This window comes from Mobula birostris, chromosome 1, assembly GCF_030028105.1.
Source record: "Mobula birostris isolate sMobBir1 chromosome 1, sMobBir1.hap1, whole genome shotgun sequence".
Taxonomy (NCBI): Eukaryota; Metazoa; Chordata; class Chondrichthyes; order Myliobatiformes; family Myliobatidae; genus Mobula; species Mobula birostris.
The window spans coordinates 160455742-160483220 of NC_092370.1; the positions used below are offsets into that span (position 1 = coordinate 160455742).

Consider the following 27479-nt stretch of genomic DNA (forward strand, 5'->3'; position numbering starts at 1 on the left):
TTATATCATCTCAATGTGTACTTAAGAATGTATAAATAATTGTAGTTTTATACATATAAAAAAATGGAAAAGGTTATATGTGTGAAAAAAGTACATGATATTTGTGAATTCCTTATCCAAATAAAAATAAAATTATAAAAAAAAAAGAAAAATAGAGGGCTATGGGTAAAACCTAGGTAGTCTAAGGTAGGGACATGTTCGGCACAGCTTCGTGGGCTGAAGGGCCTGTATCGCGCTGTAGGTTTTCTATGTTTCTATTTTGCGCTAAAATTGACTTTTCAGTGGTATAACACTAAAAACTGTGTTATGTCATTGAATTGCCAGACAAAGTGCATGTTACCCTCTTGATCTGTTGAAAATAATCAGACTGATATTGACAATGCATTGTAAATGCCAACCTATATTCAGATTTTAATATAATGACAGACAGGATTCACATTGAAAAACAGAAATAGGCAGGTCATTCCAGAAGACTGCACCTATCATTTTCTCCTGCAAAATGTAACTGGTATTCCATTGTTCCACATTGTCAATCCTCCATTGAAATTGATGAGGTAGAAATAAAAACTGTCCTTAATTACCTTGAATAAATAGGTTGCTTGATACAGTCAGGATATTGTGCGACTGCATTATTCTAACCATGAAATCGATCATCTTAACAGGAGTTCTGCAATTCACATGGTGCCAGCTTTGAATAGTACATTCAAGACACTGTCTCGCTAATCTCAATTAAGTAGTTATATAAAATTGTCAATTATCTTCAAGCAATGAATATGGTATGCACAATCCTGAGAATCACTGGAAAGATCTTCACTTGGGGAGCACCACATTTGTTCACAGAATGTCAGTATATTTACCCACCCATAACCAACATACAAAATCTTCAAGCTTCTGATGTGCTAAGACATGAGTTTTGCAGATGTGATGAAAAGTGTTCTGCATTTGTAACATTGATTTCCTCCTATAACAGTTACTCTCTCCAAAGTGAATACAGTACAAATATTTAATTTGATATTGGCTGCTTGGTGACTCATCTGGAACACAGTGAAGAAGCTAGCCCATATCTGACAGAAGCCCATGGTGCAGTTCACTCAATCTTGGCTGAATCCTGGGAAGATTACAGTGCATTCATCATTTTTGTTACTGAGTCTAGGAACTGGAAATAATTGTACTTGATGTCATACTCCATGTCATACCAGAAATTCACTGAAACAGAGAGAGATGAAACTGAAATCCATGCTCTATTCATATTGATTCTCAGAACAAAACATTGTATTTCTTAAAAAAAAATCCCAGCTTTCTGCTTGGCTCTTAAAGTGCTGTCTCAGTCCATTCGTAATTAGCACAGGATTTAAATCAGGCACTGAATTGCTAATCTCTGCCAGAGAGACTACAGGGCAGCAGAGGTACAGGAGGATGCAGGAAAGCATAGGCACACTGTTGGGAGATTTGCTATGTAATGTAACTGCCACATAGCTGATCCAGGAATGCCTATTCATTTGCGAGACTTTTCATTGTTTGGATCAATAGTCCTTATAAAGAGCTAGAAAGAGTGGTGTCCAGATTAAAGTGAGGAGATGTACTTTGAGGACTACAATGAAAGGTAGGCCGCAATAAGTTGAGATGCAAGTTCAAGAATATCTGAAGGTGGCAGCACAGGTAGATAAGGTAGTGAAAAAGGCATACAGGACTTTGTTAGAAGGTGAATAAAATATAAGAGAGAGAAGTTATCGTACCACTTTAAACCATTAGGCCACAGGCAGAGTGCTATGTAGGTCTGGTTGCTATACTATAGGAAGGAGGTGAGTGAATAGGGTGGGTACAAAAGGGATATGAGAAGATGTTGACTTGGGATGGAGTGTTTCAGTTATGAGCAAAAACTGGAAAGGCTGAGTTGTATTCACTTGAGGGGAGGGGGCTGGGTTGGGGCAGGGGCAGGGTAGGATTTAACAGCCGTATAGAATATTAGAAGGGGCATACATGAGAGTAGATAGTGGGAAACTCTTCCACATGGACATTGTGCCAAAGGGCCTGTTTTATGCTGTATAATTCTGTAACAGAGAAATCTAAAGTTAGAGGGTATAGGTTTAGGATAAAAGGTTGAAAGGGGATCGGAGGAAGAACTTTTTCACGCAGGGTGTGCTTGGAATCTGGACTGTACAACTTCCTGTACAACACTGTTTCAGCACATACCTATCTAACATATTCCTCAATATGTTAAGTAAAGAGAACACAGCCGTTTTTTTTACACGTGTAAAAGTCTTAGGCACTATAGATGTTTTACATGCTTTCAAATGGTATGGTCTCCACAGAGCCCTGATCTCAATATCATTGAGACTATCTGGGATTATCTAGAGACACAAAAGCAAGTGAGACAGACAAAGTCTACAGAAGAACTATGGCAAGTTCTCCAAGATGCTTGGAACAATCTACCAGCCAATCTTCTTATAAAACTACACAACAGTGTACCTAAGAGAATTGATGCAGTTTTAAAAGCAAAGGGTGGTTGCATCAAATATTGATTTTACTTAGTTTTTTTAAAAAACTGATCACTGGTTTTTATAATATTTTTTAATATTTGGAAACTTTTCATTTTATTATTTTGAAAACATCTTTGCTTTACAGATGTTTTTTACATGTGCCTAAGACTTTTGCACAGTAGTGTACAGTATGATCATATTAATTCTGTACCTGCAATACAGCCATGTGACTGGCGAACATGATGAAACCACAATGAGGGGAGATATAGCATCTCGCCTGCTCTCACTGTGCAATGGAGCGGTTTTGCATGGGCATACTCAGGGAAACGACTGAGGTCAGGATCCAGAGGGTCCAAAGGAATCCAAGGTACCTGGGATTAGGCATGAGCAGAGGCCATTAGTTATATTAAATGAGAGTATGTCAGGCTACAACTTGAAGATCTTTTCATATTTCACTCTGTACTTCATGCATAATAATTATGATTATACTACACATTTACGACCAAAATCTCCGAATGTTAAAGTACATAATCATTTCATTCTTTTTGGCTGTGAAAACATTGGACTAATTCAACCAGTATAATGCAATCCTGAGTAATGGTGTGTGAGTGAACAGAGCCTGAGATTAATATTTCATTCAATTGGCAGCAGCTTGGATATTGCAGATTTCCTGTTGTACTAGAATATCTTAATTTGTGTCCTGGAGCTTTTCACAAAACCCAGCTGATGAGTAACAAAATATAATAAGTATCAGATGTTCAGGTTGGAGACTCAGTAATAATTAGATATAATTACATTCCAGTGAAATTCAATTACATCATAATGTTCCCAAAATACCTCCCTGGCTATCTGCTGGATCACTAACCTGCGCTGGAATGAAGGTTTATACTCTTGGACCATCCTGAAATTGATTTCTGTTGACCTCAGGGGAAAACAGTACTTGCACAAAAATCTAGAGCACCTATGCATGGTAATCACTGTGTATTCCCTGCTGGAGAGTACTGGTCAGGTGAGAATATGATTCAGATTCTTTAATTAAAAATAGTCACCAATAAAAGAATAGTTTATGGGCATTGCTGGCAAAGCCAGTATTTTTTGCTCATCTCCAAGTGCCTTTGTGAAGGTGATGATTATGGAGTTAGAACATAAGAAACAGGAGCAGGAGTCGGCCATCCGGCCCATCGAGCCTGTCCCACCATTCAGTAAGATCATGGCTGATCTGTCCATAAGGGGAACGTCGAGGAAACTTATAAACTCAGCTCCATCTACCTGCCTTTTCCCCATAGCCCTTAATTCCCGAACTATGTAAAAACCTATCAACTGTATCTTATATACATATAGTGAAAAAGTCTCAACTGCTTCTCTGGGCAGGGAATTCCATACATTCACCACTCTCTGGGAAAAACAGTTTCTCCTCATCTCCGTCCTAATCTTCTCCCCTGAATCTTGAGGCAATGTCCCCTAGTTCTAGTCTCACCTACCAATGGAAACAACTTTCCTACTTCTATCTTATCTATCCCTTTCAAAATTTTGTAAGTTTCTATAAGATCCCCTCTCATTCTTCTGAACTCCAGAGAGTATAGTCCCAGGTGACTTAATGTCTCCTCATAGGTTAACCCTTTCATCCCTGGAATCAACCTGGTGAACCTCCAAAGCCAGTATATCCTTCCTCAAGTATGGAGAGCAGAACGGCACACAGTACTCCAGGTGCAGCCTCACCAATACCCTGCATAGTTGCAGCATGACCTCCCGACTCTTGAATTCAATCCCTCTAGCAATGAAGGCTATTCCATTTGCCTTCTTAATAACCTGTTGTACCTGCAAGCCAACCTTTTACGATTCATGAACAAGCACTCCCAAGTCCCTCTGCACAACAGCATGCTGCAATCTTTCACCATTTAAATAATAATCCACTCTTCTATTATTCCTTCCAAAGTGGATGATCTCGCATTTACCAACGTTGTATTCCATCTGCCAGACCTAGGCCCACTCACTTAACCTATCCATATCCCTCTGCAGATTCTCCACATCCTCTGTACAACTTGCTTTTCCACTCAGTTTAGTGTCATCAGCAAATTTTGCTACGCTACACTCAGTCCCCTCTTCCAGATCATCAATGTAAATGGTAAACAGCTGTGGGACCAGCACCAATCCCTGCAGCACCCCACTCACCACTGACTGCCAACCAGAGAAACACCCATTTATACCAACTCTCTGCCTTCTATTGGTTAACCAATCCACTATCCATGCCAGTACACTTCCTCCGACTCCATGCATCCATATCTTATTTATAAGTCTCTTGTGCGGCACCTTATCGAACGCCTTCTGGAAATCCAAGTATACAACATCCACCTGTTCCCCTCTATCCACTGCACTCATTATGTCCTCAAAGAACTCCAGTAAGTTTGTCAAACAGGACCTGCCCTTTCTGAATCCATGCTGCATCTGTCTAATGGAACCACCCCTTTCTAAATATTTCACAATTTCTTCTTTAATGACAGCTTCAAGCATTTTCCCGACTACAGAAGTTAAGCTAACTGGCCTATAGTCTTTTGCCTACACCCTTTTTTAAAAAGTGGTGTGACATTTGCTGTCTTCCAATCTGCCGGGACCTGCCCCAGAGTCTAGAGAGTTTTGGTAAATGATTACCAACTCGTCTATTATAACCTCCGCCAATTCCTTCAGCACCCTGGGATGCATTCCATCAGGACCAGGGGACTTATCTACCTTCAGGCCCTCTAGTTTGCTCATCACTATCTCTTTAGTGACAGAGATTTTATCAAGGTCCTCACCTCCCATTTCATCCATAACATCCTTCTTTGGCATATTAGACGTGTGCTCCACCGTGAAGACCGACACAAAATAGTCGTTCAATGCCGCAGCCATTTCCTTATCACCCAATATCAATTTTCTTTTTTCATCTTCCAAGGGACCTACATTGATTTTAGCCACCCTCTTCCACTTTATATATTTATAAAAACTTTTGCTATCTGTTTCTATATTTTGTGCTAATTTACTTTCATACTCTTTCTACCCTTTCCTTATTTCTTGTTTAGTTGTTCTCTGTTGCTTTTTAAAGTTTTCCCAATCCTCCAGTCTCCCACTACTCTTTGCGACTTTGTACACAAGCTTTTAATTTGATACTATCTTTTATTTCCTTAGTTATCCAAGGCTGGCTCTCTTCACACTTACTGTCCTTACTTTTGACTGGAATATACTTTTGTTGAGCACTGTGAAAAATCTTTCTGAAAGTATTCCACTGTTCCTCAACCGTCCTACCAAATAGCCTGTGCTCCCAATCCACATTAGCCAATTCCTCCCTCATCCCGTTATAGTCTCCCTTGTTCAAGCATAATACACTAGTTTTAGATCTATTTCATCCTCCATCTGAATGCGAAATTCAATCATACTATGATCACTTTTTCCAAAAGGATCCCTGACAAGATCGTTAATCTTACCTGTCTCATTGCACAGGACGAGATCTAAGATAGCATTTTCCCTTGTAGGTTCACTAACATGCTACTCAAGAAAGCCATCACGGATGCACTCTATGAAGTCCTCCTCAAGACTTTCTTGACCAACCTGATCCACCCAATCTATGTGGAAGTTAAAATCCCCCATGACAACTGCCATTCCGTTCTTACAAGCCTCGGTTATTTCTTGGTTAATCGCCGCTGCCACTGCAATATTTTTATTAGGTGGCCTATAGACAACATCCACCAGCGATTTTTTCCCTTTACTATTCTTCATCTCTACCCAGATGGACTCAACATTCTGCTCTGAAGATCTTATATCGTCTCTCACAATCACCCTGATCTCATCCCTAATCAAGAGCGCCACCTCACCTCCTCTGCCTTCCTGCCTATCTTTCTGTATTACCTAATACCCTTGGATATTTAATTCCCAGTCATCTCCACCTTGCTACCAGGTTTCTGTAATGGCTACTAAATCATATGCCTTGGTACTGATCTGTGCCACAAATTCATTAACCTTGTTTCTAATACTACGGGCACTTAGATAAAGTGCCCTTATACTCATTGTCCTTTTAGAATCTAGTGACCTATGCAATTTTTGCTTTTTACTTTTATGTACTCTACTCTTATTTTCTTCACTAACTCTAGCTTTGGTCTCTGCATCACTTCCCTCTTCTTTTCTTGTGGGTTCCCACCCTCCTGCCATATTAGTTTACAGCACTAGCAAACAATCTCCTGAGGACATTGATCCCGACCCTGCCCAGATGAACACCGTCCGTACAGTACTGATCCCACGTCCCCCAGAAGCAGTTCCAATGCCCCAAGAATCTGAAACCCTCCCTCCTGCACCATCACTCAAGCCACATATTCATTCTAGCTATCCTGCTATTCCAACTCTGGCTAACACGTGGCTCTGGTAATAATCCTGAGATTATTACCTTTGAGGTCCTACTCTTTAATTTATCTCCTAGCTCCCTAAATTCAGCTTGTAGGATCTCATCCTGCTTTCTTCCTATATTGTTAGTATCTACATGCACCACGACAGCTGGCTGCTCACCCTCCCCTTTCAGAATGCCCTGCAGCCTGTCCGAGACATCTCTGACCCTTGCACCCGGGAGGTAACACACTATACGGGAGTTCCATTTGCAGCCACAGAAGCTCCTCTCTATTCCCCTACCATGGAATCCCCTACCACAACAGCTCCGCCACTCTTCTTCTTGCCCTCGTGCACAGCAGAGCCACCCACGGTGCCATGATCCTGGCTACACTGCCTTCACCTGATGAGCCATCTCCCCCAACAGACTCCAAAGTGGTATATCTTGACCGCAGGAGACCCCTGTACTACCTTCCTGCAACTACTCTTCCTGTTGGTCACCCATTCCCTATCTTTCCTTAGATCCTTAAACTGCAGTGTGACCAACTCACTAAATGTGCTATCCACAACATTCTCAGCATCTCTGATGTTCCAAAGTGAGTCCATGCGCAGCTCCAGTGCTGCCATGCGGTCTATTAGGAGCTGCAGCTGGACACACTTCCTGCACACGTGGTCTTCAGGGACACTGTCAGCCTTCCTGAGTTCCCACATGTAACAGTGCAGAAACAAACCCTCTGGTTCAACTGCTTCATGTTGAGTGAGATTCCCATCTAAGCTAGTCCCATTTGCCCATAGTTGGCCCATATCCCTCTAAATTTTTCCTATTCATGCATTTGTCACAATGCCTTTTTAATGTTAACAGACCTGCCTCAATTACTTCCTCTGGCAACACATTCTATATACACACCACCCTCCATGTAAAAAAGTACCCCTTGGGTCCCTTTTAAATCTTTCCTCTCTCACCTTAAACCTATGCTCTCTAGTCCTTCTAAAGGTAGTCTCCCAATGCTGATAGATAGAATGTGCCAGAATTTAGGTCAACTAACAGTAAAGTAACAGCAACATTTTTCCAGATAGTGCACATCTTGGTAGTGAACCAGCTCATTGTGATAGGTTTATTTCCTTGCTGCCCATGTCTCCTCTTGGTGATTGAGATTGAGGGTTTGTGAGGTGCTGTTGAGGAGTTTAGTCAAGCATTTGTACATTAGACAGACTGCAGCCGCTATGAATTGGTGGTGGAGGGAATGTTTACGTTGGCGGGTTGAGTCCCTATCAAGTAGATAGCTTTGTGCTGGATTATGCCTAGTTTCCCAAATTTGAGTGGGCAGCAAGTACTCCATCATATACCTGGCTTATGCTTGTAGATGGTGGTAGAAAGGCTTGAGGTTGTGCGAAAGTGAATTACTCACCAAAGAATATCGGCCTCTGATCTAGTGTTAAACTATTCATGTAGCTCTTCCAGTATTGTTTCTGCTCAGTGACCTCTGGAATATTGATAATGAGAACTTGAAAATGGTAGTCAAAGGTAGCTGCTAGCCTCCTCCTCCTTGAAGATGGTCAGTACTTCGGACATCTAAATTATGATTGTTATTTGCCAATTCCCAGTCTATGCCAGAAAGTTATCTTGGTCTTGCTACATTCAAGCATGAAGCAGTGGACTGCTTCACATGCTAAGGAGTTGCCCACAGAAGTGAACAATGTGGAATCATCTCCACTTCTGACCTTGTTATTGCAGGAGAGTCATTGCACAAAACTGATCGTATGAACCTTTCAATGTGGTATGATGCCTATAGAAATAACCCACCAAAGATTAAAGCCATTGGGATAGAAAGGGGAAAAACTGGAAGAGAAGGACTACAACATGATGAGGTCCTCTGGTGGCAAAGTATCTTAGACCATTTGATCAATTAACAAATCACTGCAAATATAGAGCACTAAACAGAGATATGCCAAATAAAAGGGAATAGGAAGTACTTATTCTACCGAATGCTAAATTGGGAGTAGACAAAAATAGGGCTTTGCAGCTGCATTGATTGGAAGTAAATGAGGAGGTGTTAGCTAGAATTATGTAATCACAGAATGAATGAACAGGGGTTTGGCCCACTGAAAATCTGTACAAGAATGAACGTGAGTAGAAGATAAATTAGGCTTATTGAGACTCTTAACTATGAGAATGAATGAAAAGAAGCTGTGCATGTAGTGCCAATGACCATTACATTAATTCAGCTCTTAGAACAGACTTCTTTTCTGTTGAAATTACAAAAAATGTTTGGCTTTGATACACTGACCTCCTGCTGTAAGACAGTTGTTTGGGAAACAACATCCAATCCCCCTTATGATTACGTGGGATATGATTTTGTTTGCTGTATTCATAAAATAGGTCGTACAATGCAAGACATTGCTTTGTCTTCAATCACTGCACAAGGCACATCGAATATCAAACAATACAGAACAGTAATGGGTCCTTCGGCCCATCATATCGACACTGACCATGATGCCACTCACAGAGTCCATATCCCTTTATTCCCTACCTGTTCATGTGTCAGATGACTACCCACAAGGATGTCACCAGCCGTCAGTGAGTTGCTCCTTCTCAATGGCTGGGCCATACACATTGGTGAGAGTGTTTCTGTACTTTACTCACATGGTTGCAAGGACACAACCATCAACCAGCTCTTTTACCCAAGGTGGTGAAAATACTTCCTGGCAGAATACCCAGGCCAGAAGTGATCGCTTGTGGTGATCCACGGGTAATCATTATAGTGATGTAATCTGAGCCCCCTTATGAACTTGCCTTCAGGCACTCTCACCCAACACATCAATCCCTCCTATCAAACTAAATCTCACATTTTGTAATATTTTTAAGAGAAAACCTGCTCATCATTAATCAACATGGCTGCAATAGATTGTAGCAGGGAGCTTCAATGGGAATGAAATGAAATTCCATTTTCTGTAGCAAAATAACACTGCACAAGTACTTCCCTTTGATGACAGGAAACAGGTGGCAAGCTCTGAAATCTAGTGATAGCTGTGTGGTTAAATTGTCACCCCAAGTCCTGATGGCAACACAGAAATCCCTTGCTTCATGAAGTCAGCACTGCACTCCATGCAAATGATATTCAAGAGATTTGCACCTGTAGCCTTGCAATTATGAATCAGCCTTAATACCATTCGTTATATCAGTTAGAAAAAAATCCTAGCTTTAAAAATAGCAAACTGTACTGTTAATATGTCAGCAAGTTTCAAGAATATTAAAAAGTAGAAATATGCTTCATACTTGCTCCATCATTCAGATCATGACTGATCTTTTACCCATTTCATTTTTCTGCACTAATCCCATATCCCAATTCCCTTAATATATAAAAATCTATCAAATTCAGTCTTGAATATACTTAGTAACTGAGACTTCACATGCATAAGGTAAAGACTTCCAAATATTTACCACATTCTGAAAGAAAAAATTTATTTTAATCATTGGTTCTGGAAGACTGAGTGACCTAGTTCAAGACATACCACCCAAGGTAACACTGACCTAGTAACTAATCTGTCAACCTCTTATTCTTCTAAACTCAAGAAAATGGGTTAATCTACTTAATCTCATTTCATGCAGCAAATTCACTACCCCAGGCGTCAATCAGGTGAACATTCACTGCACCCCATCTACTGCAAGCATATCCTGTTTTGACCTGACCTACTACAATAATCCAGGTTCAGTGTCATCAAGGCCCCTTAAAACTGAAGCAAGGAGTCTCTACTTTTGTACTCTTGCAATAATACATCCACATTATCTAATGAATGCTTATGAGCTACTTAATTTATAATCTTAAAAGGAATCATTATTTTCCCATGCCTACATATTCTTCAGGTACAGAGAGGACTTAGTACAGTATAGAAACAGGCCCTTCAGCCCATCCCGTCCATGCTGAACCCTAGCTCTCCATACCCCTACTATCCAAGTCCTTATCCAAACATCTCTTAAATGTTGAAAACGAGCTCACATGTACCACTTGTGTTAGCGGCTCATTCCAGCCTCACGACACTCTGAGTGAAGAAGTTTCCTCTTATATTCCCCTTACACTTTAGCCTATGATCTCTGGTTGTAGTCCCACCCAACCTCAGTGCAAAAAATCTGCCTGCGTTTGCCCCATCTATACCCACCATAATTCTGTATATTTCTATCAAATCTCCTCTCATTCTTCTACAAGCAATAAAGTCCTAAGCTATTCAATCTTCTGTCCTCCAGTCCCCGCAACATCTTTGTAAATTTTCTCTGTATTCTTTCAAGTACAGTAGTGTAGAATAGTACTATCCACCTTGTGACTGGCTTGGACACAGAAGTCTCTTATAGTGGATGAGAGAAAAAGAGGTGTAAAAGCAAAAGGAGTGTACAACACTATAAAGGCCATACTGATCATCCAAGGACCTATCATCAAAAGCAGGGTTTGATTGGGCAGACAGCACTTCCAAAACCTCAAGAGAAATAATACAGGCACAGCAGCAGATGAGATTAATTCACATTAAATGTTGTAGTGTCAATTTATCAGTAGAGAGAAAACATCATACTGGATCCACTGCATAACATATGTTGAGATCCAGAGATTCAAATGTAGTTGCCTTAAGATAATTCACTTGACCAGATTACCACCATTACTAGTCGCAGCATTTATGCTGGAAATTAAATTACAGCTCCTTGCTATATTATTCATTTCCACGCCTCTGCATAAATGCACACAATACATTGTCACATTTTTGACTATTTCAATTATTTTTCCTGGCAATTCAATTGGAAGAAAAGCAAATGGATGATAGGTACCAATTAACTTAATTTTATTCCCATTTTCCTCATGTGCCTCCTGAACTCCTGTCTTAACTTACGTGAATTAACAACACACAAGCCAGTAAATGCAATTTATTCAAATTCTTAAAGTTTGATCTTTATTGACTATTATTACTGTTTACCTAACCAGTGTTTTTTTTTCCTTTTAGGTTTATTCCTGACACAATTCCATGTTATTATTGGTGGTCATATTTGTGCCCAACTTTCTTATATAGTATCTCATCAACAAATAGGCCCTTTGACAAAGAATTCACTATTAGCCATATGAATGTTAGCTGTGATTTGTGAGGAGGCAGACCCAAACATCCCATCTTGCTAAACACTCTTAGCTTGTTTATTCATTACAAGCTCAACCCTGAAGCTGGAATTTAAATGAAGTTGAGGAAAGAAAACAGTTCTATCATCCTAACCAGGTATCTCAAGTGAAGCTGTTTTTTAAACAAAGTACCAAAGCACAAAAACCATGTTTACTTTGGACAATATAAGGACTGTGCTTTAGATAGGTAGCTAGATCGGAGAGTCCTGTATTGCTGGAGAAGGCTTTATCTTAAGTTTCCACCTTAGAGTAGAGAAACTGAGAGTACTAATATACTTAGGACTGCTTAATCCCACTCCTGCAGGAACCAGTGCATGTGCAATGCATTTCTGTGCCCAGCAACAAGATGGTGACATCTCACCTTAGTGTCCATTCTTTATTTGGGAGTTGTAAGTCAACTATAGGGGACCTCATAGCTTAGCCCCATGCTTTGCCTGCCAAACACATATACATCCACATTTACCAACACAAGTCAAGAACTACTGAACTAGAGGAGGAATCCTGACCAACTTCTCGAATCTCTAGCTTTGGGAGGGTGAAGCGTGGCATCCATTGCTGCCAACCTGACTGGGGATTTCCCTCTAACAGGGTTAGGGTGATACACAGAGAAACCTATAGTTAAAGAATTTGAAACAATTTATTAGTTGTTACTTATTCCTTAATAAGTGTCAAAAGTTGGACTATTTACCAGATAATTTTGTGTGTCGTTATAATAAATATACAGTAATTTTGAAACTGCCTACCTGTCTATGGTCTAACCATATTATTTAAGATTGTAGATTCCTGTTATTAATAAAGAAAAGAAATAGTAATATCTTGTGGATTGACATATTTATAACAAAAAAAACACTAAATTATCCAGATGTTGAAAAGAAGTTCTACACATAAACATTCAGTTCATAAGCCTTTCTTCAATTCAGATTTTTCAGTGGGGTTTATATTTACATTTGGCATCAAAATACATGAATACTTTTTATAACTAGAAAATTCTTTATGTATCGAAATACTTTGATGAAACAATTGAATTATTCAAAATGCTTTTTGAAAAGAAATACATTCGCCAATCAGCAAATTTAATTTCTGATATCCAAAGTAAACTTCTAAACAAAGTTAAAAAGCCAAAAATTGCATTATTTCATTGTAACATCACACATACTAATTATGACTGTGTGGGCATGTGGCCAAGTGGTTAAGGCATTCCACTAGTGATCTGAAGGTCGTGAGTTCAAGCCCCAGCCGAGGCAACGTGTTGTATCCTTGAGCAAGGCACTTAATCACACATTACTCTGCGACGACACTGGTGCCAAGCTGTATGGGTCCTAATACCCTTCCCTAGGATAACACTGGTGTCGTGGAGAGGGGAGACTTGCAGCATGGGCAACTGCTGGTCTTCCATACAATCTTGCCCAGGCCTACGCCCTGGAGAGTGAAGACTTTCCAGGCGCAGATTCGTGGTCTCGCAAGACTAACGGATGCCTTTAACTAATTATGACTAAAACAAAATGTGTACGATAATAACTTCATTTAATGTTGTCTTTCAAATGTCTGTACTGTTATCTTTTTACTTCAGATAGTTGGTGAGCCTGACTGCATCAACAGAGAACCACTTCCTGTATCTGTTATACTGCTCACACCAGGTTAACTGCTAGTTTTTCACTGTGTTATGCAGTAGGAAGACGTTACTTTGAATCAGTTAAAATGATATGAAACAGAAAGGCTTTCAAACAGAGGCTGTAGCCTCCCCTCTTTGAAAGAGAGCAAAAATTACAGGGGATCATAAAGAACAGTTGGTTTATAGCAGCTACAGACAGCCAGTGAAGAAGTGACAACACAAAGGGACATCAAACTGAAAAATAGCTTCATTGTAAATACACAATTCCACAGAATCTTTCAAATCACTGTGTTAGTTGCTTTACCTTCTCTGCATTCTGCACATCTATCACATCGAAGGAACCATCTTCATTAACCTTGTATGTTGCAGGTTGGAAGAGTTCTGCAAAAGGAACAATAGATTTCTGTTTATAAGGGTATAAGGCTGCATTGTGCTAGGTATCCCCATACATGTTTATGCCAGGTTACAGTATGCAGCTAGAGAAAGGGGAGCTTGCTTCATATAAATTCATACAGCAGAGAAAGGCCCTTCAGTACAACTGATTTACGTTGACCAAGATGCCTATCTAAGGTATCCCCATTTGCCTGCATTTGGCCCATATCCCCCTAAACTTTTTCCATCCATGTACCTGTCCAACTGTCATTTAAAAATTGTCATTTTACCTGCCTTGACCACTTCCTCTGGTAGCTCATTCCATATACATACCACATTCCATATTAAAAAAAAAAGTTGCCCTGTAAGGTCCTTCCTTATGCTTCGCATGATTTTATACACCTGTAACTCAGTCCCTTGAGTCCTTGTAATTCATTTCTGCACTCTTACCGGTTTAAAAACAACTTTCCTATAGCAGGGTGAACAAATCTGAACAGCTGCAACATAACCTCCCAAGTTCTGTACTTAATGCCCTAACTCAGTGGTCCCCAACCTCCGGGCCGTGAAGCATGCAGGGGTGCAGCTGTAGCCCGAGCACACCCAGCACATCTTTAAGAAAAAAGCCGAAATAAACAAGCTAATTAATTAGGTGCCACCCAGAAGCCAGTCTTCATTAGAGGAACTGAGGTGGAGAGGGTCAATAACTTTAAATTCTTCGGCATTAAGGATCGACATTTCTCTCTCCGAAAAGTGTCAGAGGATCTGTCCTGGGACCAGCACGTAACTGTCATTACAAAGAAAGCACGGCAGCGCCTATACTTTATTAGAAGTTTGTGTAGATTCAACATGTCACCTCGATCCTGACAGCCCTGTCTTTTCAGCCTGTCTGGGCTGGTGCTTAAATTGACCAAACAATGGAACAGCTAAAGGCTCCAGCGCCCTGGAAAGAGGAGAGAACATCGCGTAGAGCAAGTGAAATTGACAATCGCCTCTGATCTGGGCGGCACCTAATTAATTAGCTTGTTTATTTTGGCTTTTTTCTTAAAGATATGCTGGGTGGTTCTCTGGCTACTGCTGCACCCCTGTATGCTTCGCAGCCCAGTATCGGTCCGTGGCCCGGAGGTTGGGGATCACTGCTCTAACTGATGAAGGCCAGTGTGCCAAAAGCTTTCCTCTCCGCATCACTTGTTTATTGGGATTTCAGCCATACCACAGGCAGAGACTGCCCAAAAAGTGGGAAAGCAATACAATTTAAGTCAGTTCATGTGCACATTGGACTGATGGGTCAGCCACAGTGCTTTGTGACAGGGAGCAGGCACTCCTTAACTGCTCCTGTAAGCTGAATTCAATCTTGGGCTCGGAGGTGGTCTGTGAGGAGTTTACACATTCTCCCTTTGACCTCATGGCTTCCCCTGCCACATCTCAAAGACATGCAGGCTGACTACTGTACACCGACTCCAAGGGAAGCTGTGTGGTAGGAACCTGCCGATTTTGAGGGGAATGTGAGAAAAATAAAATGGGACTAGTGTAAATGGGTGCTTAACAGTCTTCAGTTGAGCTGAAGGGCCTGTTTTCAAACTGATTTATTTGAGGTATCTAAATGACAAATTCAAGCTCAGAGCACCTTCAACGTGGAGTGCTATACCATGGTCCTGCACAGAGGAGTAAGGAAATGTGGTCATGAGTAATGCTAGAAAACATGATCAAACACTTGGTCAAAGTGGCATTTGGGATGAATATGGAGGAGGAAAGTGAGGCATTGAAGTGGAGTTGTTTGAGATGGAGATGCTGGAAATGGAACTGGAAATGGAAATGGCCTGGAGCCACATCTGTCACAATGAATATTCAGGGAATGCGAGGAAGACTGAGCTCTCCATTAATCCTAAAGCTAGAGAAGGTTATAAAGGTAGAATGGGAAGAAGTCATGAGAAGATCTGAACACATTAACTATGAGTCTGCTGACGGAGGGGATCATCTAGATATCATGGCCAAGAAAGCTCACCAGAACCACTACTTCCTCAATAGGGTGAAGAAATTCGGCATGTCCTTTGATCTTCACTAATTTTTATAGATGTACCATAGAAAGCATCCTATCCTGATGCATCACAGCTTGGTATGGTAACTGCTCTGTCCATAATTACAAGAAACTGCAGAAAGTTGTGGACACAGCTCAGCACATCTCGGAAACCAGTCCTCCTTCCATGGACTCCGTCTACATTTCTTGCTGCCTCAGTAAAGCAGCCAACATAATCAAGGACTCCACTAAGACATCCTCTCTTCTCCCATCAGGCAGAAGATTCAAAAGCCTGAAACCACATAGCAACAAGTTCAAGGACAGCTTTTATCCCATTGTTATACAATTATTCAACAGGCCCCTAACACAATAAAATGGACTCTCGACCTCTTTGTGGCCTTGCATCTTATCTGCCAGCACTGCATCTTCTCTGTAAAATTTAATCTGTGTTCTGGTATTGGTTTTCCTTTATACTACCTCATTGTACTGCAGACATCCTACTCTGCAAAAACTCATTTCAGGGAGGTAGCACCACCACCCCCAGCCCCGGTCGACCTCCAAGGGTGTATGTATACAGGACATTTGATTATGAAAGAACACAACAACTTATTTGATCACATATTGTAAAAAAATAATATATATACACACACACACACAGTGTCAATGAATTTGTTAATTTTGCAAGACATCAGATTCACAAATGTTTTGTGAGACAGCTGACTTCTGAATTCTGTCTTAATGTGACGCACCATGCTGAACGCCCTTTCTACATCACAATTAGAATTTGGCAGCACCAAATGCAGCTTAATCAACTGGCAGAGCTCTTTGAATCTCAACTGCCCTGTGCTCACAGATTTTACTTTGGACAGCTTCCCCCAGAACTCATCAACTAGCAAACTTTTGTAGGATATCAGAGTAGAGTAGCTCCTTAGCAGCTAGCCAGCTAGCTTAAATAACGTTAGCTATGAACGAATGACACCTGTTAAACTCACCTCAACATGTCTTTTACAGTCACTTAACCCACCATGGGCAATAGAAAAGTCACTGTTGCAAACAGTGCAGCGAGCAACACTGTCATTATTTTTGACCCCTATTAGGCAGGGGTACACTTTAGTGTAGTCTGGGGTGAAGTACGTTTTATATTTTCTTTTTCTGGAACACTCTGCCATGGCGCTGCAGGACACAAAATTGAACTGATGGACAATGACAGAGAGAGAGAGGTCGACTGTAAAGCCCGCCCACAGAGAACACTGATAGGTCTACTTAGCACAAAGAGAGACCAATCAGGATGCTCTCTCTGTCACTCTCTTGCTACGTCTGTCACTCACTCTCTCTGTTTCTCTCCCCCCTCGCTCGCTCACAAAAAAATCGATTTCTGGGATATTGTATATAAACTGATAGGGAGCCACTAGCAATATGCGGAAGACTCCCGGAACTTCCGGGAGAGGTGGAATGCCTGGTACTGATTGACGAAATAATCTGTATGGATAGAATGTAAAACAAAGCTTTTCATTCCACATCTGTATATGTGACAATACCTTACCAATCTAACCTATTGAAATTTACTGTACTCCAAATACTGGACAAGCAGTCAGGCAAGAAAGAACCAGTGGAGGGATGAAAGCCAGATACAGAAAAGCGCAGCATTTAAGGGAGGAAGGGGTGGAATAAGATACCTAGAGAATTGTAGAGGCAGGAATACAGGCTATATTCTGCCCCAATTAAGCTGAATAATGTTCCGAATAAACTAAGGGAATCCTGGCTATTTTCTTGATTTGTTTTTGTTGTTTAAGAGTTGTCCCAAATAAGTGGCTGCCCTGATTAACCGATGGCCCAGTTAACCAGAATCCACTGTATTTGGTGAACAGGGTACAGGAAGCTGGGTGCTCAGCAATTTACTGGGAATTCAACAGTTGATGTGACATCTATATCAGGATTAACCTCCTGTAGCAAACCAAGATTATTCCATCTTTTTCTATTTCCTACCACTCTGGTAATACGTGTACAAATCGATTCATAGACCAGTGCTCAAGAATGGCTTGAGACTAACCATAATCAGGAAACTCAGAGGCAGCGGATGGATGCTGCTGGGAATGCCTGACCTACCGTAGGGGATAAAGGGTCTGTCAGTGGGCGGAAGGAGGATAAAATGCTTCTCTCCCGAAATCACACAGTACAGGTTCTCATAGTGATCTTTATGCACTGAGAAAAAAGATAAGTCAAAGTCAGTCAAATAACAATACAAAGTTAAAGGAAATCCAGTGTAGGCAAATCAATGGACTTCTATCACTGAAGGCATAAGCTCACTGGACCACCATTTCCCTCAGTAAACAAATGATGCCTTTGTAGAATTGCTCACCCCTCAACACTTAATATTTACTTATAGAATTATCTACATGTAGGATTTATTTTATATATACACAACGGATTTCATATATAAACATTGTACCTTGTAATTTACTTTAAGTAAATATTTAACTAGGAACCTCTTGCAATCCCATTACAATGAGAAAACAGTATGAACAACAGATGGTGAGTATACTGTATATAAATATTATATACAGTAAACTTTTGATAATCCATCTCCTTTGGGAATTAGATGGTGCTGGACTAGTAAATTTTCCAGATCATTGGATCATTACCCAAATGTCCTTTATTTCATTTTTAAATTGCATGTTACACAGTTTTCCAATTAAACCAACGTGCAAGTATCTAGTGCTTTCCCTGCATATATGATGCATAAACTTTCCTCAGGCTTCCAGCTGGGTCCAGGTGTCAATTTTAACCAATGTTTCGATGGCAAGCTCCACGATGTTCATGAGGAATGAGGTATAAGCATGTCCAGTCTAGTGGTATATATACTCAATGCCCATCGTCTGTCCCTCCTGACTGGTTAGTCTTCAACCAATCAGGTTTCTGCTGTGAAGATGGTAGAGTTTGTCATCGAAACGTCAGTTAAAATCAACATCTGGATCCGACTGGAAGCCTGAGAAGAGTTTATAACCGAATGAGTCTAAAAGGAGCAGAAAGTACTCGAGCACTCCAAACCTTGGCTCCAGCCACAGACCTATCCACATTCCTGACCCTTGTGTTGCAGGACCCCAAAACAGCCCCACTCTCCAGAACATTCTGGTCCGATGGAGCCAAATGTCTTGATCATCAGAACATCCGTACAATTGAACCTTCATCACATGCCCACGTGCAGGGTAAAAATCTAACTAATGATAATTCTGAGGCCATTATTGCAAGGTAGTCACTAGTAAATGCAATGGGAATTTTTTAAGAATTGTTTTTTCCCCTGAGATGAGAGGCACAGATGTGTATAATGGAAGCTAACTATTAATGAGGGAGAAAGGAAAGCAGTCACTATGGACAAGACAGCAATAGGTGAAGCAGAATAGAATATAAACACTGGTATGATAAACAACAGGAATTCTGCAGATGCTGGAAATTCAAGCAACACACATAAAAGTTGCTGGTGAACGCAGCAGGCCAGGCAGCATCTCTAGGAAGAGTCACTCTTCCTTCAGTTGGTCCTGGCGAAGGGTCTCAGCCTGAAACGTCGACTGCACCTCTTCCTAGAGATGCTGCCTAGCCTGCTGCGTTCACCAGCAACTTTTATGTGTGTTACTGGTATGATAAAATGGGTTGAATGGTCTATTTCTGTGCCATAATCATAGTCATACTTTATTGATCCCGGGGGAAATTGGTTTTCGTTACAGTTGCACCATAAATAATAAATAGTAATAAAACCATAAATAGTTAAATAGTAATATGTAAATTATGCCAGGAAATAAGTCCAGGACCAGCCTATTGGCTCAGGGTTTCTGACTCTCCAAGGGAGGAGTTGTAAAGTTTGATGGCCACAGGCAGGAATGACTTCCTATGACGCTCCGTGTTGCATCTCGGTGGAATGAGTCTCTGGCTGAATGTACCCCTGTGCCCAACCAGTACATTATGTAATGGATGGGAGACATTGACCAAGATGGCATGCAACTTAGACAGCATCCTCTTTTCAGACACCACCGCCAGAGAGTCCAGTTCCATCCCCACAACATCACTGGCCTTACGAATGAGTTTGTTGATTCTGTTGGTGTCTGCTACCCTCAGCCTGCTGCCCCAGCACACAACAGCAAACATGATAGCACTGGCCACCACAGAATCATACTGTTACTACCTAACTCCCACTCCCATTCCAGCACTGTTAGTTACTGTACTTAAACCAATTACTCCAGCTCCCCAGAACATCTCTCAGCAATCCTGTCAAGTCTACCCTGATTAATAACTACACTTAACTGATGTGAGTTACCTCCCTCACACTGTCAATTGTGTCCAGTACACTGTGTTACTGATTCATGAAGATTATCAAGCTCCCTCAGTTGGCCAGTAACCTTCCCCGAGAACTACACATTACTGATTACTTCCTTAATTGAACTTCCTCACATTGTCACCCAGTATTCCTCATCCCCGCGCTCCAAGCTACAGATTGTACCTCTAATACTAACTCATCACCAGTCAGCACCCTCCTGCCCCAGACACAGGCACATGACCCCAGTCCCATCTGTCAGGAGACATCATAGACTGCAGGTGCTGGGACCCCGAGTCAAAAGCAAGCTGCTAGAGCAGGGGGTCCCACCCCTCGGTCCATGGCATAAAAGAGGTTGGGAACCTCTGTGCTCGAGGGACTCAGCCAGTCAGGCTGTGTCTATCCATTTCCTCCCAGATGCTGCCTGACCTGCTCCATTCCTCCATCCCTCAGCAGGCATGAGCAAGCGTCGTACAATTTTCTGTCTGCTGGTTTAGATGCATAGGGTAGTGTGCCGCACCTTTGTGAATCAAAATAGCACCACTGCTGACTGAGTCTATATGCCATCAACACAGGTCAGGAAACAACACGCATCCATCTCCACTGAGGCAAGAACATATCAGGTTCCAAGAAAGTGAGTCTCCGCAAGAACCAGAGTCTCAGTTCTGATCTTCCCTGAAACCTGTGTTCACCCTCAGTAGAAGAAATATTCATAAGGCTATGCGACCAACCTCATAACATATTGCAAAACTACAATCCACAGACAAAGCCTTCTACATCCCATCACACCAAGCTGTATCAGGAGGCTACAGCAGATCACACAGATACACACATGGAGGCACTGCACCTGATGTGTGGTTTACCCTGATCTATCGGGATCCACAGTGGGGTCAGTGTGAAGAAGGGAATACCCTTCAGCTCCTAAACCCAGTTCTGCCATGAGGTTGACCTTTGAACTAATTGCACCTGCCTAAATTTGTTAAGAATGTCTTTAACATTTTGGTTTAACAAAATACATCATTTCTGGATTTAAAATTAGCAAGCAGCTCAACTACAACTCTTGGCTCTGGAACTAAACAGCACTGTATCTGAATAATTTATCACACACACTTACTATCCATCTCAGGCTTCTGCAGACATTACGTCCCGAACCCATCAGCAGTCTGTCAGTTCCCTGTCATTGGACAACCGGTTGGGGAATGGCCTGGAGGGACAATTGAAATGCTCGGAGAACATAAGAACCTGCAGTGTAGTGGACTCAGTCTAAAACATCACAGGCATATCCCTCCCCACCACTGGTAGTATCTACAGGAGGCACTGTATCAAGAAGGCAACATCCATCATTGAAGATCCCCACCATCCAGGCCACGCCATGCCATCTTCTCAAGCTACCATCCGGCAGGAGGTATAGGACACAAGTCCCACACCAGTAGGTTCAAGAACAACTACTTTCCTTCAATAACGTGGTTCTTGAGTAAACTGGCAAAACTCTGATCACAATAGTTTACCAATGTCCACTTCGATCACTTTGCACTAAAATGGACATTTTTTGGATATAATTCTGTTCTTTCTCGTAAAAAGTTGTATATAATCTATGTTTATGTTTTTCTTGTGAACACTGCTTAGCTGAAGTGATGCTGCTGCAAGTTTTCCATTGCACACGTGCACAAATGTAATTGTGCAGACAACAATAAAGTTGACTCTAATTTTAGCGTGTCCCTCTCATCTCTACTCTGACCCCTCTGTGCTGTGCCTCTAGTTCTCTTCCAACAAAGGTCAATATGAACTGAAGGAATGGCATCTCATTCTCCATCTAGATCCACTACAGCTTCCCGGTGCTCCAGGAATTTGGATAATGAACATTTGGGCATTTTTAGTCTCTGATTTGCAATGTTCACTTCAATTTTCCCCTTCAATTGCCTCTATCACCAATCCTGCCTCTCAGTCTTGCAAGTACTTTAACCTTATAAATTTAATTCCATTATTTTATATGGTTGACTTAGAGGGAAGGATCTTGAAGTTTCCTTTTAGTCCTTTCTTTCTTTTCCCCCCCATTCTCTACGCTTAACAATGCTGATGCAAGACCATCTATCCAACAGATTAAATTTGGATCTCTTGCCTGATCTGAAATATTTATGAAACACTCTGCGTTATCTTGGATTTCCAGCACACTGCTGTCTCTCCTCCCTCATCCTGCACCCACCTCATACACTAGCTCTGGTTACTTACATGAGGTCACTGCAGCTGATTCCCCCAGCCAGAAATTTACTGCATCAGGGCTCTTTCCTTAAAAAAAAACAGAAAATGCAGATGAATCCTACAATAAAATGAACAAAACCTCGCAGTCATCACCCTACTGGCCAGACGGTATGTTGGGCAATGAGATTTTCAGCCCAGTGGGTAAGGTTCATGGAAGAGCAAAGGACCCATTTTAATAGGATCCTTTGCATAGATGTTCTGGACAGTGGCCTGAGGGCAACCTGCTAACTAAGTAAGTAAAACTAACCAGAACCACCGAATGGGCAGTCAGAGTCAGCTGGTGTGTGGGAATCTCTAAAGGGAGAGCCCTCTAATTTTGAGGGGTCTGGAGGAACTGGTGTGAGTTGCTGGTGCTGCAGGACTTGAACATCTCTATAATCCAGTCCAGCGGTTGATAAAGAGAAAAGAGCCTCCAAGAAGCAAGCTACCTCCGGGTTTTCCAAAGTTATTTGCAGTCTCCAGCTTTTAAGTTTGCCTGGAGCATACTCTGAGCCTTATCCAGGAAAAAGTTACCTGTCTGACCACAGTAAATCTACCTTATATCAGCACTCTCTTCTAGTAGTGACCATCTTTGTGACAGATCATAACTTCTGTGTGTGGTGGTTGGATGGAGGGGGAGAAGGGAAATTGAGTACGACTTTTCTGTAATGATGCCTAGGTATTGTCATTGATTCCGTGACCAACAAGAGTGCAATGTCATACCCAGTGCCTCTGTCATCCACGGGATGTGTGATTCTACATCCTTCAGGAGCTCAGGGAATTCCTCGGTCAGATTTGAGCACTGCTTCTGTATGTAGAACACTCCATCAGCTGCCTGCTTCCTCTCAACAATGTCCAGGAATTCCCTGAACAGCATCTGCCGTTCCTCAGGCATGACGAATCGGTCCCGGTACACGGCATCAGCGTAACCATTGGGAGTCACTGCCACACTCACTCTCTGCTCTCCAGCCCTTTCTCTGCAAGTTAAACAATTCAGTGTTAGCCCTGACACAGCGTAAAGCCTCCCAAAGCACTTCATAGTCATAGTCATCCTGGGGGAAATTGATTTTTGTTACAGTTGCACCATAAATAATTAAATAGTAATAAAATCAAAAATAATTAAATAGTAATATGTAAATTATGCCAGGAAATAAGTCCAGGACCAGCCTATTGGCTCAGGGTGTCTGACCCTCCAAGGGAAGAGTTGTAAAGTTTGATGGCCACAGGCAGGAATGACTTCCTATGACGCTCTGTGTTGCATCTCGGTGGAATGAGTCTCTGGCTGAATGTACTCCTGTGCCCAACCAGTACATTATGTAGTGGATAGGAGAGATTGTCCAAGATGGCATGCAACTTAGACAGCATTCTCTTTTCAGACTCCACCGTCAGAGAGTCCAGTTCCATCCCCACAACATCACTGGCCTTTCAAATGAGATTGTTGATTCTGTTGGTGTCTGCTACCCTCAGCCTGCTGCCCCAGAACACAACAGCAAACATGATAGCACTGGCCACCACAGACTCGTAGAACATCCTCAGCATCGTCCAGCAGATGTTAAAGGACCTCAGCCTCCTCAGGAAATAGAGACGGCTCTGACCCTTCTTGTAGACAGCTTCAGTGTTCTTTGACCAGTCCAGTTTATTGTCAATTCATATCCGCAGGTATGTGTAATCCTCCACCATGTCCACACTGACCCCCTGGATGGAAACAGAGGTTTCACTGGAGTGTAACCTGCCAAAGTTTCTTACTGAGCTTAGTCAAAGTGGTGTGGTTTGAAAGAGCACTGTGAGAAAGAGGTAGAAGGGCAATATAGGAAATTCCATGGGTTAGAGCTTAGCAATGGCCACCTACCGGGCAACAAGGAAGATCAGGGGCCACTAGAGCTTCAGATTGCAGAAGCAGAGATTTCTGAATGCTGTGGGACTGGAGGAGATAATGGAAGTAAACTGGCAGCAAGGTCGCAGAGGAATTGTAAAACAAAGGAAGAGGAACTTAAAGAGAGATAATTTTAAACTCTTAAATCAGAAAGAAAAGAAAATAACAAAAAACTAATTTAAAGGAACTTAAACAGAGCTATTTTCCTTGGCTAAAGTCGGAGAGGATCTTCAATCCTATCCTCAGTTGCCCCACAACACATCTGGAGGAAGAAAAATGTGACTGTGTAACAATGGTCCATTATTGGATAGTAAACGCTGAAAAAGCTGATTAAGTTTAGATATAGATTTGAATAAACACTGGGTAACAATAGTGGGTCAAGGAGCTGCGTGATCCTCCGGCTCTAAAGAGTGTAGGTATCGTACCTGAGGTAGGAGAATGTCCATTTGGAGACGGCTGGCCAGTGACTGATGCCATTTTGCACGATGAAGGGTTTGTTGGGACACAGCCAACTTCGCCAGAATTCCAATGGGGTAGGAGGCTGCTCCAAGTAAGGTATCGAATTGTTCAAGTACAGTTCTGGGAACAAAGCAGAAACACTGCATTCACAAAGTCAAGAACTGATAGGCAAGTGACAATGTTATGCAAAGCTCACGGGAAAAGAGAGGTCACTTTGGAGCTGACCCTACAGAATCACACTGAAGTGTTTGACTCGAAGTAGTGAAGTTGGGGAGCTTCTAAAAGTTATTCACGCTGTAGGGAGAAACTCTGTGACTACTAGGTACCTTCTGCCTTGCTCTTCTAAAGACACTGTCAGATACCCAGAGGAAAACAGTGCAGCCATTGCACAGAACCACCTGTTACAGATTTATAACAATCCCAGAAACCTCTGTAACTTCTTTCTATTCATATGCTTCAAGCCTGCCCTTAATTGCATCTGTATCAAGTTACAGGTTTCATAGTCCCACCACTTTATCAAATAATCTTCTATTACATAGAATAAAAATAACATATGCGCATGCATTCACCTTTCCATACCGAGGCTGCTTCTTAGAAGCCTGTCAGAGTCAGCTTCAGGACAAGACCAGGTACAATATTCAGTGTTCTATTATGCAGCACACTTGATGTTAAAGCCCTCAATAAAGCAAAAGCCTTACAATGCTCCCTCACCAACAGCCAGTAGTTGCCACGTCCAGTCGGAATACCAGAGCAGCAGAATTGATCATCTCACCCCTCACCCGCCTCCACACTGGACAGCCCAGCTGTAGTGTTGACGCCTCAGTAATTCCCAATTCCCAACAAAATGCAGGTTTTGGTTCTTGCATTAAAGTTCAAAGTAAATTTGTCTCTACACATGAGCTGCGCTCATACACGTAGGCCCGTCAGCTGACACATTTTCACACAAGCCTCCCTTTCAACTCCTTTTCCCTGTTCTATTATTGAATAGGATTAAGGCTGATTTTCTAACACAATACCCTTTCCCCACCCTACACCCTTATCCCCCCCCCCCATTGTTCAAATATTCTGCAAGTTATAGATTGAATGTGAAGTAATTAACAGGTCTCCACAGCCCTTTGCCATAGAGGCTCTTCACCCGTCTCACGCTCCCCCCCCCCCCCCGAGACATTTGTACTCGCCCCAGTAAAGAAAAAATGCACAGGAAACTTAGGAGGAAGTAGTTATTTGAAGTTGTTGAATTGGTTAATAAGTCTAGAAGGCCGCAATATGCCCAGGTGGGAAACTATGTTGTCCCTTGTTGGTCTTTTTTTGTAACAGTGGCATGAGGGAGGCCACAGGTAGGTAGGTAGGAGTGGGAGTGGGAACTAAGACGGCAGCATAGAATCGAACATCCTGTGTGGAGATGTTCCGCAAAATGGTTTCTCAAATGTAAAGATAACATTGTGCTCAGTGGACGTGGGTAATGAAAGGAGGTGGGAATGAATGAGCTGAATGGATGGGTGTTGGATCTCCAGCAGCTGCACGAAACGGCGATTAGTCGGAGGAGACGGAAGGGCAGAAGAATGAGTGGGAAGGGAATGGGCCCCTCGAAATGCTGAAAACGGGGGCGAGGAGGGTACCCTGTGGTGTCGCAGAATAATCTGTCCAATGTGGATGCTGGCTGGCTGGAAGGCGGGTGCAGGGGAACACTATGTTTACTTTTTCTGTTGGAAGAGGAGTGTGAGCGGGGGTAGGAAGTGAAATGCAACTGGAGACTCCGTCAACCATGGTACCGCCGAAGGAAGTGTTGTTATCAGAGAAGGCGCGGGTAGAACAGAATGGTTACCCCGCAGGTTAAAAGATGCAGACAGGGTCTGAGCGTTTTATACCAGGGTTAGCAGTCAGTGTTGGTTCGGGTGACCCCACGGCCGGTACTTACTGGCCTCCCACAACACCCTGCCTGGATCGAGTTAAGCAAATCCCTGGTCTCCAGATCCGGATCCCAAGCCGGTCAGCCGGCTGGGTGTAAGGACAGCCCGGAGTAGGCCGGGCTCCCTCTGCCGGCTGGGTGTAAGGACACCCGGAGTAGGCCGGGGTCCCTCAGCCGGCTGGGTGTAAGGACAGCCTGGAGTAGGCCGGGCTCACTCAGCCGGCTGGGTGTAAGGTCAGCCTGGAGTAGGCCGGGCTCACTCAGCCGGCTGGGTGTAAGGTCAGCCTGGAGTAGGCCGGGCTCACTCAGCCGGCTGGGTGTAAGAACACCCGGAGTAGGCCGGGCTCCCTCTGCCGGCTGGGTGTAAGGACACCCGGAGTAGGCCGGGCTCCCTCAGCCGGCTGGGTGTAAGGACAGCCCGGAGTAGGCCGGGCTCACTCAGCCGGCTGGGTGTAAGGACAGCCCGGGTGCATCGCTCTGCCGGCTGGGTGTAAGGACACCCGGAGTAGGCCGGGCTCCCTCAGCCGGCTGGGTGTAAAGTCAGTGCGGTGTAGGCCGGGTCCGGTCGGTGGCGGCTATAAGGACACTCCGGTGCTACCTAGGGCCTCAGCGCCGGGAAACAGCGGCTCCAATCCCGCCCCAAGCACAGCCTTACCACGCGCCTCCTCCGCAACCCGCCGCGCTGCGTCTCTCACCGCCTGCATCGCTGCGCCACC

At 42.7% G+C, this 27479-nt stretch overlaps 1 protein-coding gene across 1 annotated transcript; it reads right to left on the reverse strand.

Moving 5' to 3' along the window:
- On the reverse strand, positions 1 to 27479 carry jmjd7 (jumonji domain containing 7). The gene is made up of 8 exons (XM_072265069.1): positions 27419 to 27479; positions 24821 to 24974; positions 23246 to 23499; positions 22514 to 22570; positions 18085 to 18180; positions 13897 to 13973; positions 2692 to 2851; positions 1 to 1206 (listed from the first exon to the last, which is right to left on the reverse strand). Exons 1-8 carry the CDS (start codon positions 27465 to 27467, stop codon positions 1118 to 1120), a joined length of 936 nt encoding a protein of 311 aa, XP_072121170.1. The 5' UTR covers positions 27468 to 27479; the 3' UTR covers positions 1 to 1117.

What these genes read in the sequence shown, in the direction of transcription:
- jmjd7 (XM_072265069.1), bottom strand. Translation starts at nt 27,467, where the DNA reads ATGCAGGCGGTGAGAGACGCAGCGCGGCGGGTTGCGGAGGAGGCGCGT. An exon ending in CAGACCCTTTATCCCCTACG is followed by an intron (nt 13,974 to 18,084) that starts GTAGGTCAGGCA and finishes TTCCTTTTGCAG; the next exon opens with AACTCTTCCAACCTGCAACA. An exon ending in GTCACATGGCTGTATTGCAG is followed by an intron (nt 1,207 to 2,691) that starts GTACAGAATTAA and finishes TCTCTGTTTCAG; the next exon opens with TGAATTTCTGGTATGACATG.